At 34.3% G+C, this 17,206-nt stretch overlaps 9 protein-coding genes and 4 pseudogenes across 13 annotated transcripts, besides 4 other annotated features; 11 read left to right on the top strand and 2 right to left on the bottom strand.

The window, feature by feature from the left end:
- Window positions 1–365: 365 nt before the first annotated feature.
- Window positions 366–474: a mobile genetic element.
- A 445-nt stretch (window positions 475–919) lies between these two features.
- On the bottom strand, window positions 920–1,270 carry TVAGG3_0503870 (uncharacterized protein; the record flags this gene model as incomplete). Its single annotated transcript, XM_051236735.1, has 1 exon — window positions 920–1,270. A coding segment is annotated over one exon (351 nt), but the record flags the coding sequence as incomplete, so codon positions are not given.
- A 1,903-nt stretch (window positions 1,271–3,173) lies between these two features.
- Window positions 3,174–3,708: a mobile genetic element.
- Window positions 3,709–4,254: 546 nt separating this feature from the next.
- Window positions 4,255–4,420: a mobile genetic element.
- Window positions 4,421–6,012: 1,592 nt separating this feature from the next.
- Window positions 6,013–6,375, top strand: TVAGG3_0503900 (uncharacterized protein; the record flags this gene model as incomplete). The annotated part of the gene is made up of 1 exon (XM_001298273.1): window positions 6,013–6,375. One exon carries the CDS (start codon window positions 6,013–6,015, stop codon window positions 6,373–6,375), a length of 363 nt encoding a protein of 120 aa, XP_001298274.1.
- Window positions 6,376–6,393: 18 nt separating this feature from the next.
- TVAGG3_0503910 (serine threonine-protein phosphatase family) lies at window positions 6,394–6,636 on the top strand (the record flags this gene model as incomplete). The annotated part of the gene is made up of 1 exon (XM_051236736.1): window positions 6,394–6,636. The coding sequence occupies one exon, from the start codon at window positions 6,394–6,396 to the stop codon at window positions 6,634–6,636; it is 243 nt and encodes an 80-aa protein (XP_051094560.1).
- A 4-nt stretch (window positions 6,637–6,640) lies between these two features.
- TVAGG3_0503920 lies at window positions 6,641–7,491 on the bottom strand (annotated as a pseudogene). Its single transcript has one exon. A coding segment is annotated over exon 1 (851 nt).
- A 451-nt stretch (window positions 7,492–7,942) lies between these two features.
- Window positions 7,943–17,206: part of a mobile genetic element that runs on past the window's edge.
- Window positions 8,326–8,820, top strand: TVAGG3_0503940 (annotated as a pseudogene). Its single transcript has one exon. A coding segment is annotated over exon 1 (495 nt).
- Window positions 9,794–10,196, top strand: TVAGG3_0503950 (annotated as a pseudogene). Its single transcript has one exon. A coding segment is annotated over exon 1 (403 nt).
- TVAGG3_0503960 (uncharacterized protein) lies at window positions 10,216–10,368 on the top strand (the record flags this gene model as incomplete). The annotated part of the gene is made up of 1 exon (XM_051236737.1): window positions 10,216–10,368. One exon carries the CDS (start codon window positions 10,216–10,218, stop codon window positions 10,366–10,368), a length of 153 nt encoding a protein of 50 aa, XP_051094561.1.
- TVAGG3_0503970 (phage tail repeat-like family) lies at window positions 10,748–10,972 on the top strand (the record flags this gene model as incomplete). The annotated part of the gene is made up of 1 exon (XM_051236738.1): window positions 10,748–10,972. One exon carries the CDS (start codon window positions 10,748–10,750, stop codon window positions 10,970–10,972), a length of 225 nt encoding a protein of 74 aa, XP_051094562.1.
- TVAGG3_0503980 lies at window positions 11,121–12,017 on the top strand (annotated as a pseudogene). Its single transcript has one exon. A coding segment is annotated over exon 1 (897 nt).
- On the top strand, window positions 12,707–13,165 carry TVAGG3_0503990 (DNA/RNA polymerases family; the record flags this gene model as incomplete). Its single annotated transcript, XM_051236739.1, has 1 exon — window positions 12,707–13,165. One exon carries the CDS (start codon window positions 12,707–12,709, stop codon window positions 13,163–13,165), a length of 459 nt encoding a protein of 152 aa, XP_051094563.1.
- On the top strand, window positions 13,524–14,171 carry TVAGG3_0504000 (uncharacterized protein; the record flags this gene model as incomplete). Its single annotated transcript, XM_051236740.1, has 1 exon — window positions 13,524–14,171. The coding sequence occupies one exon, from the start codon at window positions 13,524–13,526 to the stop codon at window positions 14,169–14,171; it is 648 nt and encodes a 215-aa protein (XP_051094564.1).
- On the top strand, window positions 14,982–15,890 carry TVAGG3_0504010 (organellar and viral DNA polymerase type B; the record flags this gene model as incomplete). The annotated part of the gene is made up of 1 exon (XM_051236741.1): window positions 14,982–15,890. The coding sequence occupies one exon, from the start codon at window positions 14,982–14,984 to the stop codon at window positions 15,888–15,890; it is 909 nt and encodes a 302-aa protein (XP_051094565.1).
- Window positions 16,649–17,193, top strand: TVAGG3_0504020 (organellar and viral DNA polymerase type B; the record flags this gene model as incomplete). The annotated part of the gene is made up of 1 exon (XM_051236742.1): window positions 16,649–17,193. A coding segment is annotated over one exon (545 nt), but the record flags the coding sequence as incomplete, so codon positions are not given.

The following is a 17,206-nucleotide window of genomic DNA, read 5'->3' on the forward strand; positions in this document are numbered from 1 at the left end:
GAATAGGTTTCAATATAGATTGATCAATTTATGAATGGGAATCCAAAATTAGAACAGCCGAATTGGTATATTGGTAACAAATGATATCATGTTATTAATCAGGTATAAATGTTTTGAATGTAATTCAAATTAATTTTGAATATGAAATTGAATAAGATTGAAAAATTAAATATATAGAATTTTGAATGAGTTTCCGTTGAAATGAATGTTATGGAAATGTAGAAAATATTCGCCTTTGGATGAATTGGAGGGTGAGAGATATTATTTCATACAATACTACTCTCACCCTCCAATTCCCAGCCAAAATGGCTAAAAATTGCCCGCAATTGTTCACATTGCGGGCAATTTTTAGCCATTTTGGCTTGGAACTAGAGCCTGCGAGGTACATGGATAGTATCAGTACCTCACAGGCTCTAGTTCTCTATATGGCGCCGAGAAATTTTGGTGAAATGTGGTCGCATTTCACCAAAATTTTTTTCGGCGCCATAGGATGAATTGGAGGGTGAGAGATCTTATTTCATAAAATACTACTCTCACCCTCAATTTTAATTACTTAAACTCATTCTATTTTTTTGACATGTAAATGTCACTTTTACTGAGATCTGACACAATGTCAGATCTCTTTTTTTCGTATATAAGATTTGCGAATGAATGGTCTTCTCAAGCAAGATGTCCCTAAAGATTCTGGCGAATCTGTTGTTTTCGGCATCAAGCTCTTCCAGGGCCTTCATTGCATTATAGATGCAAGGATAGACCCTGGAAAGTGGAGACTTCGGGTCTTCGAAGATCAGGACCAAGCTGGCGAAGATGACGGAACACTTATAAAGATCTTCTGTTCCGTCAGGAATGGAATGGAATGGAATAATGTCACCTTCGCCCGCTTGGTCCAGATAAAATGGAGAGGATAGATGAAGGATACCCATCTTGTTTCGACATTGGATGGGCATCTTGATCCAAAAACCTCGACATGCTGGCGGCATATTTCGGCAACTTCCAGCAATTGATCCTTCAATGGTGAAATTGCTGGATGGTTCATTGCCGCCTTATAAGCATTGTGTACCCTGTGGCAAATACAGGGTACAACAATGATTTCCTTCATCCATTGCACCTTGGATAAGGCAAGGATGGAATTATCCTTACCAGTAAGTGCAGCCAATTGTGCTGTTCCTCCATCAACTATGACACAGCCGATCTGCACGTGACAATCATGGATTGCCTTCAATCCATTATTGATCGCGAGTGTGTAGTTGGCAGTCTTCAATCCAGTCATTCTTTCTGTATGGGCTGGATAAACTGAATTGGAAAGCAAGGATTTTCCAACACAAAGTCGAGTAAAGATCTCTTCTGTGTGGTACCTTCGTCTAGAGCGACACTAGCGTAAGGCATGCTGAACGTAGAGAAGCGCGCCATAATACTTGAATGAATCTCTTTGGATGTCTGTATGAGTATATCTTTGAGCTTATCGCGCTTGTAATGAGGGATTTTTTCCATTCCAACTTGTATTGCAGTTTTTCCATTCTCCTTTGATGTTGTATAGCCTAAACAAAAGCTATACACAATTAAGTTGTATATTTCGTCACTTTCCCCTGTGCTGAGAGAGATATTATGCTTTGCTAATAGGATAGCTAATCTGCGAAAAATTCCATCAGCATTAAATTCAACAGAACCTTCCATTTGTGATTCTGTAGATAATATAAAATTTCGAATATCTTTTTGTTTTGCACTATCAGGGAAACATTTATGAAGCTTCCCATTGCTGATTTCTTTTTTTAGGTGATCATCTCTTTTTTTAAAGGCGCATCTGAATGAATCTCCATCTTGGGTGGGAACCTGAGCAGTACAACCCATAATCCAATGTTGGATTTTGCATTATACTCTAATTTTTCATAAGTCCTTTCATCACCAGGATATTTTTCATATCTGGAATTTGTCATTGCTTATATAAAAATGATTAAATTTGTGTCTTTTTAATTTTTTACACAATATACTTAAAATACTATTTTCAACATTTTTTAAAATAAAAATTTTAAAATAATCTCTAAGAAAAAATTCTATTTGTGTTATTGTTACATTCATAACATCATCTAGAGTGATATAAACTAAGTATCAATATTTTGAAATTGAACACGCCAAAAATTTGATAATCCACATTCAATATTTTGTAAGTGGCGTACTTTTTGAATACTCGCCATACGCCTTGGAGTTCTCAATTTTGAATTCGCCTTTATTTGGGCGACCTCAGAAAAATACGCCATTAAGAAAATATTGTATGAGATTTTAAATTTGAACACGCTCTACCTTAAGGAATTAAATTTATTAAGATATATTTACATATAATAAACGAGTGCTTAAAAAATGTATTTAATCGCTTATGTAAGTTCCAAAAAAATCACGAAAATTAAAAAATCAAGATTAAAATTTTATTTTTAATTTTTGAATTTCTCAAATGGCGAAATATTTGGGCGAACAAAAAAAATGTACGCCCGGTCAAATGGCGTAATTAGCGCATTCCTACTTGAATCTCACTAAATAAAAACAAATGTTTTATAAATTAAATAATCTTTTTTTCCCCAACTTCTGAACATAACTATTTTTATAAATAATGCTTTTTTTATCAACTCAAATTGCTCTATTTAATCATCAATTAAATTCTGATATGATTATTGTGCTCCTTTTTGATTAATCATTTCTAAACATAAAAGATATATTTTATTGTTCATTTTTCACCTTTCACAATTAAAATAGTAAGGATATATGATATTGGATATAGGATATGAGCATTTTTATTAGATAATTGATTATAAAAAAGAAAGAGACATGTTTGAATAATGAGTGATTTATCATAAATATAATTAGCGTTTTCGAATGTCTTTGTATCGTCCATTAATCATGATTTGAGGCTTGATATTATGAGTGATTTGGATATCTTCACATGAAGTATTATAAGGAATTCCAGAATTTACAATCATGTTAATGTAATTAACTGTCGTATTCTCAATAGTTGGACATCGAATAGATTTGCATTTAACGAATGCATATTCATCAACACTCTTAACTGAGATTGGGAAGTTGATGTATTTAAGGTTCAAACAGTAAAAGAACGCATATTTTTGAATGAAAGAAACGCTATATGGCAATATTGTGATATTCACAATATTATTACATTTATTAAGGGTGCACACGAGAGGATCATGTAAACTTCAGAATTTAGAACCTTATTTTTAGGCATTATCTTGGCTACCTATTTAGGCTCGAAAAGCAAAAAATATCAAAAAATACAACTTGACTCCATTATGACCCTTTCATGGAGGTAGTTTTTATCCGCTAGTATTTTCCCTTTGAATCTCTTTACAATTCGAAATCAAATTCAAATCTCAGTAGAAGAAAGGAAGAATCGACTTACTACGGTTGTAATACGAATAAATACATATATTTAATTATTTTTATTTACATAATAATTGTTTGAAGCTCATATTCCATCAAATTTTTAAATAAAAACATTTAAAATGTTGAAAATGTTCATATATTTTAATAGGGTTTTGGCACTTTATTGAGGAATTACTACATACATAGTCGAACTGAACTTGATATTTTGAAATTTAAATTATTTATCAAAATTAAAATTTAACTTGAAATTTATAATTATTTAGTCATATTTTGCATAATTCTAAGTAGATTTTGTAAAAAATCAAGAAAGAAAAATTTTAAGGGAGGCTTCCGACCAGAAAGCCCTCTCAATTTTTTGTGATGTTTACACCAAAAGTGAGATTCGTTAAGCGTTTTTCTCGTTGAATATTGAGTTTCCCGGATTTTAAGTTATTCATAAAGCTTCTCTATATTATACCCTATCTACTGATATGATTATTTTTGAAAAATCTCTTAAATCGACCTGCACTGAATTTTTTAGGGAAAATTCGAAATTTTCTAGGCGTTTTCTGTAACGTTTTTTTACGGAATAAAATCCGAAAAATAAATTTTTGAAGAATCATTTGGGTAGAATACTTATCGAAAATTATATTTATTATAATTTTGGTCGATAAAAATAAGCGGATTCAAAACTGGCGAGGGGGCACAAACTTGCCCAGTGAGGTGAAGTGAAAAATGACATGTTTACATGTCAGAAATGTAAAGTGTTAGATTTGAAACAAAAAATGGATTAATTTATTATTATATGATAGAGAGATTTGGTAAGTTACTATCAAATTTGTAAGTAAGGGGGGAAAAAGTAAGAAAGAAAAAAATTTTAAAAATAAAAAGCCACTCGCTTCGCTCGCGGTTGACAAAAAGAACAAATTCGTAAAATAATTGTATGAAATTACGAAACTAAGCCACTCGCTTCGCTCGCGGCTTAAGAAAAGAACAGATTCGAAAAAAGATTGTATGAAATTACGAAACTAAGCCACTCGCTTCGCTCGCGGCTGACGAAAAGAACAGATTCGAAAAAAGATTGTACGAAACTACGAAACTAAGCCGCGAGCGAAGCGAGTGGCTTAAGTAAACAACATATTTCAGATTATCGATACTAAAAATTTTTTTATTTTATTACATTTTTTTGCATTTTTTTTAAGGGTGCACACGAGAGGATCATGTAAACTTCAGAATTTAGAACCTTATTTTTAGGCATTATCTTGGCTACCTATTTACATAATAATTGTTTGAAGCTCATATTCCATCAAATTTTTAAATAAAAACATTAAAATGTTGAAAATGTTCATATATTTTAATAGGGTTTTGGCACTTTATTGAGGAATTACTACATACATAAAAAGAAAAAAAAAAAAAAAAGGGAGTGGGGCCTCCAGGCACTTCGTGCCCTCTAGCCCTGAAGATGTTTAGTATAAATGAAGTTTTTTTGGGTACTGGGGGCTTCCAGGCGCGTTGCGCCCTCTAGCCCATAAAAATTTTTGGTAGAGCACTCAAAATAGTATAACTTTGTCCGGACAAGTAAGGGTCTATCGTCGCTACAGGAAAAGTTACAGGCGTTCCAAGGAAGTATACTTTGAGAAGCCCTTTCTGTCACTTTTCAGGAAAAAACATTTTTATTATTATATATAAATGAATTTTACAAAACCACCGTTACCCTTCTTTGGAAATAAGAGTAAATGTAAAGATATTCTATTGAGAGAACTTAAGAAACTACCGAATGGTCTAACATTTGTAGATTTGTTCGGTGGAAGTTTCTATATATCCCATTTGTGCCATACAATATTCCCAGACTCAAAGATTATATGCAATGACTTCGACAACTATATGGACCGTCTCAAACATATACCAGATACAAACAATATATTGAAAGAGTTAAAAGAAAAGATACCTATAGGTAAGATGGAACGTATACCATTAGATAAGAAAAATATTGTGAGAGAGTTTTGAAAAAAGCAGAATATATAGACTGGGATAGTATATCTGCTAGACTATTATATAGTGGTTCTATAAGAGTTCATGACATTGAAACACTTATGTCAAAAGTTTTATATCTTAACTATACAAATGTTTTCAAAGAGGACATAGAAAAATATATTGAGGGTATAGAGTTTGTGAGATGTCGTTGGACAGAGTTGTATGAAAAATATAAAGACAAGGAAAATGTTTTCTTTATAGTGGACCCGCCGTTCTATAACACATGCGATTTTCAATACCAAGTAGACTGGACTTTGAGAGACTCTTTAGAAACTTTAGACGTTTTACATAACTGTCCATGCTTTTACTTTACATCCGATAAAAGTGGTTTGGAAACCGTTATGAGATGGTTAGAGGACATACATGACTATGAGTTTAGATATGACAAGATAGAATATGAGAGAGGTCCTATAAACCGGAGAAAGTGTCATAACAAAGAAATTTTATTAGTAAGTAAATGTGGTTTGAAATAGGACTACTTGTTTTAGGTTTTTTCCATTGTGTCATTTATTTCTTTGACATGGCAGAAAGATATAGAGAATATGAAGATGAACCAATGCCTGCAAACGTTCAGCATATGTACTCGTAAGAGATATTTTTATCTAATATTAAATGGACGCACAGAACTTAGCGAATGCACAGCAACCTGGACAACCAAACCCAGAGAATATTCCAAATGAAGTTAGAATACAAACTGCAATGGCAAACTATGGTCAAGTGCCAACAGATGTACAAATGCAAACTGCCATGTCAAATGACGCTGCGTTAGGTTTGCCACCATGGTATGCAAATATGAGATGGAAAGAGTTTTATACAAACCCTGAAGTGGGATATAAACAACTTTATGCAGATGACGCGAACACAGGAGTTGACCCAGAATATGTTTTCTACCAGAGGAGAAACAGAATGTATGAGCTCCAGTTAAAGAATGCTATGGAACTCAACAGGAAACGTAAGAGACTAGGCGGACATTAGATTTTTACATATAGTAAAATGGGTTTCTTTGGAAGAATAGGAAACTTCTTTCGAAATGTTGGAAGAGGTATATGGAATGGAATAAAAACCGTAGGAAGAGGAATTTGGAACGGAGTCAAAAATATTGGTAAAAGAGTAGGTCAGTTCGTTGGTATTATACCTAAAGACCCTGAACCAGAAGAACAAGCTCCTGTTATACAACAGCCTGAACCTGCACCACAGTCTAGTTGGCAACCAAATCCAACACCTCAACCGTATTAAAAAATTATATTTTTACCGTTCGATAGTAGTTGTATATGAAACTAAGTTCTAAGTAAAACGCATGGTATAATGGAATTATTCTTTTTCTTCCATCTGTTGTAAACCATACTTGAAAGTCTGAAATACTTCCACTTGGTGGTTCATATAGCTTTGTAGGTTTTTCGTAAAAGTCATTTGCCAAGCATAAGAAAGAGTTTTGTGCACCAGAAAATGAAGCATGAACGATAATAGCATCTGGGTCGAAAATATTTTCATATGTTCCATTAGGGTTTCGACTTCAAAAAGTCCGGGTGTACTGGATATTCTGCAGGCTGATTTAACATCCTCAGAAATCTATACCATGCCAAGTTGTTATATTTTGTAGAAATATAAACGTTTTCTCCAAGGTCTTCTATTCTATTGATTTTAACAGTTGCATTTTTCCTGTCATATATAATATCGAGATGATACTCTCCTTTCGTCAATGTTATACTGTTTGCATATTCGATATAGATATCGTTTATTTTTTCTTGAAAAGCTTGAAGAGTTGTTTCTAAGTTTACAAGCAAAACTAACTTGTAAAAGTTTTCCCTGTTCAAATTTCTCATAACATACGTTTTTCTTTGTTATAGTATCGAACTTCAAAACCGACCGTAAATGGGAAACCATGTATGGCTTCTGAAATGAACTTCATTCTACGAAAGCCAATAGCTTTTGTGACAGATGGGTCTCTTAACCATCTTAACGGGTAGTCAAAAACGATAGCCTTCATGCTTTACGGTCTCTGTCTCTAAACTTTTGACCGACATTAGTAAAAAAGTTCATCTAATGGTTTAGTTGTAGCAACTCTAGAATTTTCTTTTTCTATGAAAGCATATTTATCTAGAATAAAAATGTCAAATGAAACAGCGTCTATGAGAGAAATACAACACAACCGACAACTCATTATACAAGCTCTAAATAAGAACACAACAAACTTTTCAAACTATTCTAAGATATCTGAGTCATTGAAAGAAGGAAACTTAAAACTGACATTAAACCCAATGACAGATGAGTTTCTATTTCAAGACAATAAGAACCATACTGTCTGTATAAATCCAACAAAAGGAACTTTAAACGAGAAACCTATAAATGAACTTCTTTTGAAAGCAGATGTTGACAACAAAGCTGACAAAGAATATGTAGACGATGCAATAGCAAAAGAAGAAGAAAGAGCTAACAATGCTTATGCAACAAAGAACATACTCATCCTGAACTAGCAGACAAAAACATATGTGACAATAAAATGTCAAGTGAAGTGACAAGAGCTGAAAACGAATATTCTAAAAAGACTCATATACATTCTATATCTGATATTACAAACTTACAAGAAACCTTAAACAGGAAAAGTGCCGTTGACATACACATACCATTGCAAATATTACAAACTTACAAGAAACCTTAAACAGGAAAAGTGACGTTGGACATACACATACCATTGGCAAATATTACAAACTTACAAGAAACCTTAAACAGGAAAAGTTGACGTTGGACATACACATACCATTGCAAATATTACAAACTTACAAGAAACCTTAAACAGGAAAAGTGCCGTTTGGACATACACATACAAGTTTTACAACTTTTACAGCAGATGATATTACACTAAACACAACCTTGCCAAGTAAAGGTCCAACAATACCACCGGCAACAAGTCTTGTAGATACTTTGATGTCTAATGACAATAGTATTATACATCTAAGACAGGAACTCAATGTGCTTAAACAAATTTTGCCGAATCTTATTTACCCGGTTGGCTCATTATATGTTTCAATGAACTCTACCAGACCAGAAACAGTACTTGGTTTTGGAACTTGGACTCAAATAGTCGACAGGTTTTTGTATTGTGCAAACTCTTCAAAGGAAACAGGTGGAAGTAAAACGATTTCAGGTGAAAACTTACCTGCACACAGTCACTACATAGATTTAAGTACATCTCGAGAAGGTTGGCATAAGCATAGATATTGGGAATGGTCAGGAATGACAAAAGGTAAAGGATATGATGTTAAAGACGACGTTCAGTTTTGCTATAAATTGTTACTGGAGTGACACTCAGGGGAGGAGGAGACCATTCACATTTCGTTTCAGGATATACACAAACAACGGACAAAGTAAAGACTACATGCCACCTTACATGACAGTTTACGCATGTATAGAAATGCTTAGTCGTCATTTTCAACTTCTTTAGATATTCGTCAGGAGTTGTCTTATATTTGTTAGGAACTGTCTTTGAAAGTATACCACCTTGAACTTTGACAAGTTTGAAACGAGGTCTGACAATAGTAGTTTTATCTTCTGCTATGCAGTGTGTACATTTTGCCATGTTTGCCTAAAAACTTCATAATATTCTCTTGTATACTTTCTTCTATTTTTACGAACACGAATGTGAGTACCTGTCGGGTTCCCATTGTTGTCATAGTCAATAGTATTTTTCATATGGGTCGCGTTTAGGTATTTCTATTTTTACTTTGTCACCTTTCTGAAGTTTGAAGCCCGGCATTCTTTCTTGTTTGTCTCTTTTGACTAAATTATTAAATATATAGTCTTTCTCTAAGTCAGGGTTGTTTTTCATTTCTTCGGGGGAGTGGTTTCCCAAACCTTTTTGTTTACGGTTATTGTAAATATTTAAAACTTGTCTCATCTTTGCCATGGAGAAGTGTCTATATTTGTCGTCATATGACATTTCATTTGCTTCACCACCTTGTGGTTGGTTTAAGTCTCTTAACATTTTTATACAACCGTCAATGACACCAAGAGCAGAATGGTTTGGTCGACAATGAAATATTGGTTTACATTTTTTGAACGCAGATAGTTTTTAATATCGTCTGATTTTGAAAGAACTTTCACAGTCAGATGTCAGTTTTGTTGGATGGTATTTGTCAACGAATATTGTCAAAGCAGTTTTCACATCTAAATATTTTTGGACCATAATGGTATGGCTTCACAGTATCTTGTGTTTTGACCGACAAATATTAGCCAGTATGGTGGTCCATCTGTTCTAACTCTCGGAATGTTTTCCAAGATATCCATAAACCAAGCATTTGGTGTTGAACTAAAGATTTTTATCATGAGTGCTTTTTTGTTGCCTTAGAAACATAGGGGTCCTTGTTTGGATTCGTCATTTTTTAACCCATAAGAAATGGGTTTATTTGGCGCATTAGCAGGAGTCGCATCTAGATTTTTACCCGCAGTGGGAACAATAGCCAGAGGTGTATTTGGAGTTGGAAGGAAGAGTTTTGAGTACATTAGGTATACTGAAAGAGAAAGCACAACCTATTATACAAACTGTACAGAAAGGTTGGGATGTAGCACGAGATGCAACAAATCTTATTCCAAATCCTGAAACAAGAGGAAAAGTTCAAGGATGGATGGACAATGTAGGAAGACAAGCAGGAAACTATTATAACAAAGCAAATGACTACTATAACCAAGCAGGACACTATATGGACCAAGGTGAAAGATTCTTTAACAGAGGATATAACCATGCACAACAATGGGTAAACAATAACCAACCTCAACCGCCTCAAACGTGGGGAATGTAAATTTTTTTACTGAGATGAAATGAACAATACAGCATTGAGACAAATGGGTTCAAGATGGATTTGTCGGCTTCCAGCAGTTACACAACGTGTTTGTCAAGTTCTTCCTATACCTCAGGAAGTTTTAGACCGACTTAAAAAACCTAAACAACCAGTTGAAAACAAACCAAACTAAAATTTTTTACTGAGATGAAATGACCGAAGAAGTTGAAACGGTAGATTTGACACCACAAACAAAAAGTTCAGAACCATTGTCAAAACCTGTCAAAGAACTTACAGATGAGAGAAAAATTCAATAATAGAAAGTGCCAGGTCTGGAAATACAAACTCTAACTACAAAGTCACTTTTCATAAAAATGGAACGGCAAGTATCTCAAAAAAGAAACAGACTCTCACAAATAAAATATTGAAGTCTGAAGGAGCTTTCGAGACAACAGATGGAAAAGTTTACTTCACTGACCAACAGTTCATTATAGAACATCTCATTGACTTAGAGTCGAAATATTCTAAACTTTACAACAAACACAAAAAGTTGAAAGGAAAACAAAAAACAAATGGCATATGATATTTATGAAGATGTTGACGACACAACTGTTCCTGCAAGTGAAGTAAAGTCAGAGGAACCGAAAAGTGACGAAAAACCGATAGAAGAAGAGAAACCAAAAACTGAAGATAAACCAAAACCAAAGTTTAGTTTCCAAACTAAACCAAGTCAACCTTCATTAGCTGGTATGGGTTGGCGTCAAAGACTTATGGCAGCAGGCGGTTATGTTAAGTAAAGAGAAAAAAAATATTTTTTTATTTTTATAAAAATGCCCCCATATAGAATGGATAGAAAATCTGCTAGAATAAAAGCAGAGTTGCAAAGATATGGTTGGAGAGTTTCGAAGAAGTTTAAATATAGGAAGGGAAGACCCATAAAAGTCTATGACAAATTGTCTGGTCTTCGCTACGAAATGGATTTGGAAACAGCACGTGCAAATTATCCAAACAGACTAGAGAGGTTAGAAGAAGAACGTCTTATGGACATGCCTTTCGATGTTAGTGAACCTCAAGTTGAAGGACACGACGGCTTTGCCAGATTCTACTGGAAACATGACGAACAATTGCATCCTTTGAGAAGGAAAAAAGGTAGTGCAGAGGATGGTCATGCTCCCATGGAAAGAACAAGATATGCATATGAGAAGTACCGTGAAGTTAGAAGTCAAATTACTTCTGGTCGAACCTTTACAGTAAACTTTGACGAAGGAAAAGAACAAAGAAGGCTTCATGGGTGTACTTGCTGCCATACAAGACGGAAATAAGAAAGGACACAATCTCAGATTGACCATAACAGATTTGGATGGTCACATTTACTATGGCATATGGCAATGTCACAACAGCTGCAATGCTTCTTGACGCTTTCAAGACTACAAAGAGAGAACAAATGGTTGACTCCGACTCAGACATTTTGAATGCAATTGAAGGAATTGCAAGTGTCAAGTTCGAATGGTACCAACCTAACCCTCAAGCAGTCAGACAACATGCTGGATTACTTCCCCTTCAGAAATAAGTCTGACATTGACTTGACAAGGTATGGAATTTACAATTCAATTGAAACAATTGTCAATGAACCTTGCATTCTTACATGTCTCAGGAACTCTGGTCTTGTTACAGATGAGAAAATGAAGTATCTTGAGTCATGTGTGAAGACAAGGTACATTCTCAGAGGTCAATTGGCAAAAATTGCACCGTTGGCAAATGTCAATATCCGAGTCAACATACCTACAGCTAAAGGTTCTTCACATGACGACTATGTTGTTGACTTCAAATTGCCATGGTTGAAGATTGTAATTGTCCACAACCACTTCATGTTGAACGAAAGTCTTACAAACCCATTGTTCGGAAAAGGCAAGTGCAACATTGTCAGAGCTGTAAACATTCTTTTCGAGAGAAAGGTTTGTTGGAACCAATTCCAGATGACAAGCTGACAGAAACTTTTGTACCAAAAGACGAAACAAACTTTTCATTGTTAGCAAGACCAAAAGTTGTTCCAGACAAAGTTCTAGTACAAAAGAAGTACACAATTCCACAAGGAGTTGGATTGTTCGGATACCAACCTGAACCAGAAGAACTTCCAATGAGGTTGCAAGAACTTCAAGATGCTATAAACAAACTTCCATTGAGACATCCAATTGACGTCAAATTGTATTGGAGAGCATCTGAGTTAGGTCAGAAGGTTTTATATGAAACAGGTTGCTTCGACGATGTTTATGAGATAACAGGAGAAGTTTCTCAGAAGATAAGAGACTCACTTGAATTTCCACAAACTGGACCAATTGGTTGCGACAAGTTCGACTCAGATGAAAAAAATATACTATGTCGACCTTAACGCTGCATACATGAGGTTTGTCCAATATATTCCGACTGGAATTCCAAACGAAGATGGTGAGTTCCCGGGAAGGAACTATACAGTTGGAAAAGTCATACAACAACTGTATGATATTAGGAAAGCTTCAAACCCCAAACTTGCAATGACACTCAAATTGCTTATGAATTCGACATGGGGATATTCCATTAAGAAACCTCAAGAGATGAAGAGTAAACATTATGAGAAGGTCGACAACTTTGTTGAAAGGTTTTCTCCTTTTGTTTTGAAGTACGAATTCACTCAAGGTCAAAGTGGCTTAGTAACCACATTAAAACCTATTGTCGAACATTGGTCTTACCCTCAGTTCGCAAAGGCAGTCCTTGACAACTACAACAAATTCTTCTCCGAAGTCAAATCCAAAGTGAAGGTTTACTATGAGAACATTGACGCACTCATGACGAACGAAGAAGGATACAACAAACTCATTGAAATGGGAATGGTCGGTGAAAAGATGGGCTGTTTTAAGCTAGATAAGGTATTTTCCGAAGTTCATGTCCTCTCCAAGCGTAAGTACTGGGGCATACTTGAAGACGGCACAGAAATAAAACATTGCATGAAATAAAAACGTTTTTCAAAAAAGTGACATTTTTAAAATTTTATTTGAACTGTACGCTGAGTTTGTTGGAGAAGACCGTTGGGAAACTTGTTTGTTAGATGAGAAATATGAAATGGCATACCATTTTAAAACAATATATTTTTACATATATTAAATGCTTCAGGTTGAAAAACAAAGAACAAAAGTAGCAGATACAAAACCGTTAGACTATATCTTTACAAATGCTGGTAGGACTATTTCAGATGAAGAAATTTCATCCCGAGCATACAGGTTTGACTATCCAGTTCGTTGGCTTCAAAGTCCTTCAGATGCAAAGGCAATAGGATTTAGAAGAGTTTTGTTTTCAAATAGAACTAACGCGTTTATGTTCGCAGTATATTTTCATGGGCAGTATAAAGGTTCTGATGGTCTAATAGACAAATTTGATGAAATGAGAATCTTTACAGTTCGTTCAGACGAAAGTCTTGAGAAAACTCTAAATGACTTTCAAACTCAAATGAACAAATACTATTGGGAATTTCAAGAAAAATACGACTCTTTACTAAATGGAACATACTATCTGAAACTAGAATATGACAAGATGAACTCCACCGTTTCATTTCAAAAGATTGAAATTAACCCTCCAAGAGATACAGAGTTTTTATTTTGGGGAGTAGACAAACGTTCTTGGGCACAATTTCTTCGGTTACTAAACCAGAACGAACCATTACCACCAGATGGTCCATTTAAATTTATACTTCCACCAGCAGATTTGACAGTTTATAGAAACGTGTTTGACCCTCAAAATGTTATGTGCCATGCAAGTTTCAGTTCAAGCAACAATAGTTTTCTATGTATCGGTAAGGACTTTTATGACTTTGCTTCTAAATTCTACGAACCACCTAGTAACAGTTTCTCTGACTTTCAAGTTTGGTTCACAACAAATGGTGTGCAGCATATTATTCCATTGTACTATGACTTTTATCTCGAATTGTCTTTCATATACAACTACGGAAAAGTGCTGAAAAAGTGAGTTTATGTTAGCATGTTAGATCTCACCTCTTTTCTCACCTAATTTTTCACCCTCTTGAATTTTCATGAATTTCCTTAAGATAGAAAAAAAGTGAGTTAAAATGAGATGTTTACTGAAGGGGTTGGATGCCGCCTTCTGAGGTTATGTAGAACGGCTGACCCGAGAAGTGGAACAGTGCTCTGAGAATTTGGTTCATTCTTGGGAAAGGGTTCTCTCTGTTTGGAAGTAGTATCCTCATCTAATGGCTCGATGTTGTCCATTGTACTTTTTCAGAACAATACTTGCACTGCTTCAGAACAATACTTGCACTGCTTCAGAACAATACTTGCACTGCTTCAGAACAATACTTGTACTTTTTCAGAACAAGACTTGTACTTTTTCAGAACAATACTTGTACTTTTTCAGAACAAATTTCCCATAAAAGCTCTCAATTTGTGAGAAAAATTTTCTGTTTCAGAACAATATTTGTACTGTTTCAGAACAATATTTGTACTGTTTCAGAACAATATTTGTACTGTTTCAGAACAATATTTGTACTGTTTCAGAACAATATTTGTACTGTTTCAGAACAATATTTGTACTGTTTCAAGACAATACTTGCACTGCTTCAGAACAATATTTGTACTGTTTCAAGACAATATTTGCACTGCTTCAGAACAATGTCCGACGTACCACCAAAAAATATATTTTAGGTGAAGTGGTTAGATCTCACCTGTTTTTTCACCCGTTGAATTTTCATGAATTTCCTTAAGATAGAAAAAAGTGAGTTAGTATTTTTAAAAAAATATTTTTTATTTTTATTGTAAGAACATGTTAGCAACAACAGCACCAAACTCTTTAGTCATGAACCCAACTTCAATGTTAGTAGAAATGAAAAGCTTCATTCCTTCTTCATATACTTTCGAAACAGAAATCCAGAAGATAAAGCAGGAACTTCTCCAAGGAGATTTAGATTGCACTGCAAAAGATGAAACAAATGAAGAATATCTTTATGACATGCAGGATATTATTGACCATTTACCTAAACTTCCTGAAATCCAACAACAAAAGCTTACTATTCCAGAATTCGATGAAATAGAAGTGAAACCAACCGACTCGGTAGAAATAAAGAAGTTCATACGTAAGGTTAACTATGAGTTTCTTGGATTTCATTGCAACCACAAAGTCATGGACAAAGACTGCGATATGGTATATTTCATTGACATATATAAATCTGAAGAATTTAAGACCTACGACAACTTTGTTTCGTTAGTTGCAAAATGTGTATGGCAGATAAGAGATAAAGATAAAAGAGGTAAAGTATGGAACGAACAGATAAAACCAGCAACTTTTGAGTTAAAGAAAACCATTGACGCTATAGTTGTACTTGCAGGACAAATTTCAATGTACAATGCTAAAATGAACCCACAATGTTCTAAATGTAAAGCAGCAATGAGGAAATATAACTACTCCGTCAAAGAGATAGAACGTATGCGAAACGACTATGCTGACTTAAAGAAAGAAGCAGAGAAACCAGCAGAAGATAAAATGGACATGTTGACATTTCTGAACAAAAACTATCCAACTGCTGACGATTTCCTTCTATCTGATGTCAAGAAGAAATATAAAGAAACATTCGGCATTGTGAAAACATTCGATGTACTAAAAGAAGAAATAGAAGCTACAAAACTGTTTAGGATTTCAAATATACATCGTACAATTCATGTGAAACGCTTGTGAAAAAGAGGTGAGAAAAGAGGTTAGAAATGAGGTTAGATCTAACCTTCTACCCTAAAATATATTTTTATTGAAAAATGACCAAAAATCATGAGTTTCCTCATATGTTTGCGACCCGAGGAAAACCGCGGGTCGAGATTCCGTACGAAAATCGTAAAAATTTGTCAAATGGTTTGAGAGGCTGGTATGTACATAGACTTCTTGTAAATGCTGTTGCAATGTGGGCTTACTTTACATCGTTCAGAAACCAAACATACAGACATTGGTTCAAAAACCAAAGCACACAAGAACTTTTGAGTGAAATTTCTCTAGACCGACTTTTTTCGGTCTAGCATAAAACTCATGAAAATCGTGAAAAAATGACCAAATTTCATTATATAACTGTTATTTTTTTACGAAGAGAACTTTTGCACTTCGTAAAAAAAATCCCTGAAATCGTGAAAAAATGACCAAATTTCATTATATAACTGTTATTTTTTTACGAAGAGAACTTTTGCACTTCGTAAAAAAAATCCCTGAAATCATATCTTTTATACAAAATAAATGAAAAATTGCGACCCAGACTTTTTCGAGGGTCGCCTAAAACTCATGAAAATCGTAAAAAAATGACCAAATTTCATTATATAACTGTTATTTTTGACGAAGAGAACTTTGACACTTCGTCAAAAAAATCCCTGAAATCATATCTTTTATACAAGATAGAAAAAATAAAGTTAGTTTTTTGTAAAATATTTTTTTTATTTTGTATGTAAAGACAGAAAATGACAAACACTGAGTTTGAAACAGTTAGAAAGATAGACAATGACACCAAAATGGTTAGAATAGGTGATTTAAACGTAAGATACTCAAAGAAATACAACAAATATTCTTTGTCAGACATTATATCTCCATCTGGAAAGAGAGCAATCGACTGGGTTAGAATTGCTTCTACTCAGAAAATTTTGACAAGAAATCCTGAGCTTATGATATCAGTAGCATTTCATGGAACAAGAGCATATCTTATAGACAAAAGTCTTATACCAATAGTTTTGTTATGGTTAGACCCAGTTGTTGGATATAACTTCATAACATATGGTTCATTCGATACGGAACGTTGCAGTGAAGGCTTACTTTACATCGTTCAGAAACCGAAGGACTTCAATACAAAGAGATATAAGATAGGAAGAACATATAATATAACTCTAAGATATGACAGTATAGTCAATAGAGTCAAGGTTGTGTTCGTTAACGATATGAGAGCTGCAGAAACAGAACTGCTTGAAGTTTTTGAGAAAATGTATGGTGCTCCCACGAAAGGTAAAGAAACGTTTGAAGTAGAT

The sequence above is a fragment of the Trichomonas vaginalis genome, chromosome II, assembly GCF_026262505.1.
Source record: "Trichomonas vaginalis G3 chromosome II, whole genome shotgun sequence".
NCBI classification, from domain to species: Eukaryota; Parabasalia; order Trichomonadida; family Trichomonadidae; genus Trichomonas; species Trichomonas vaginalis.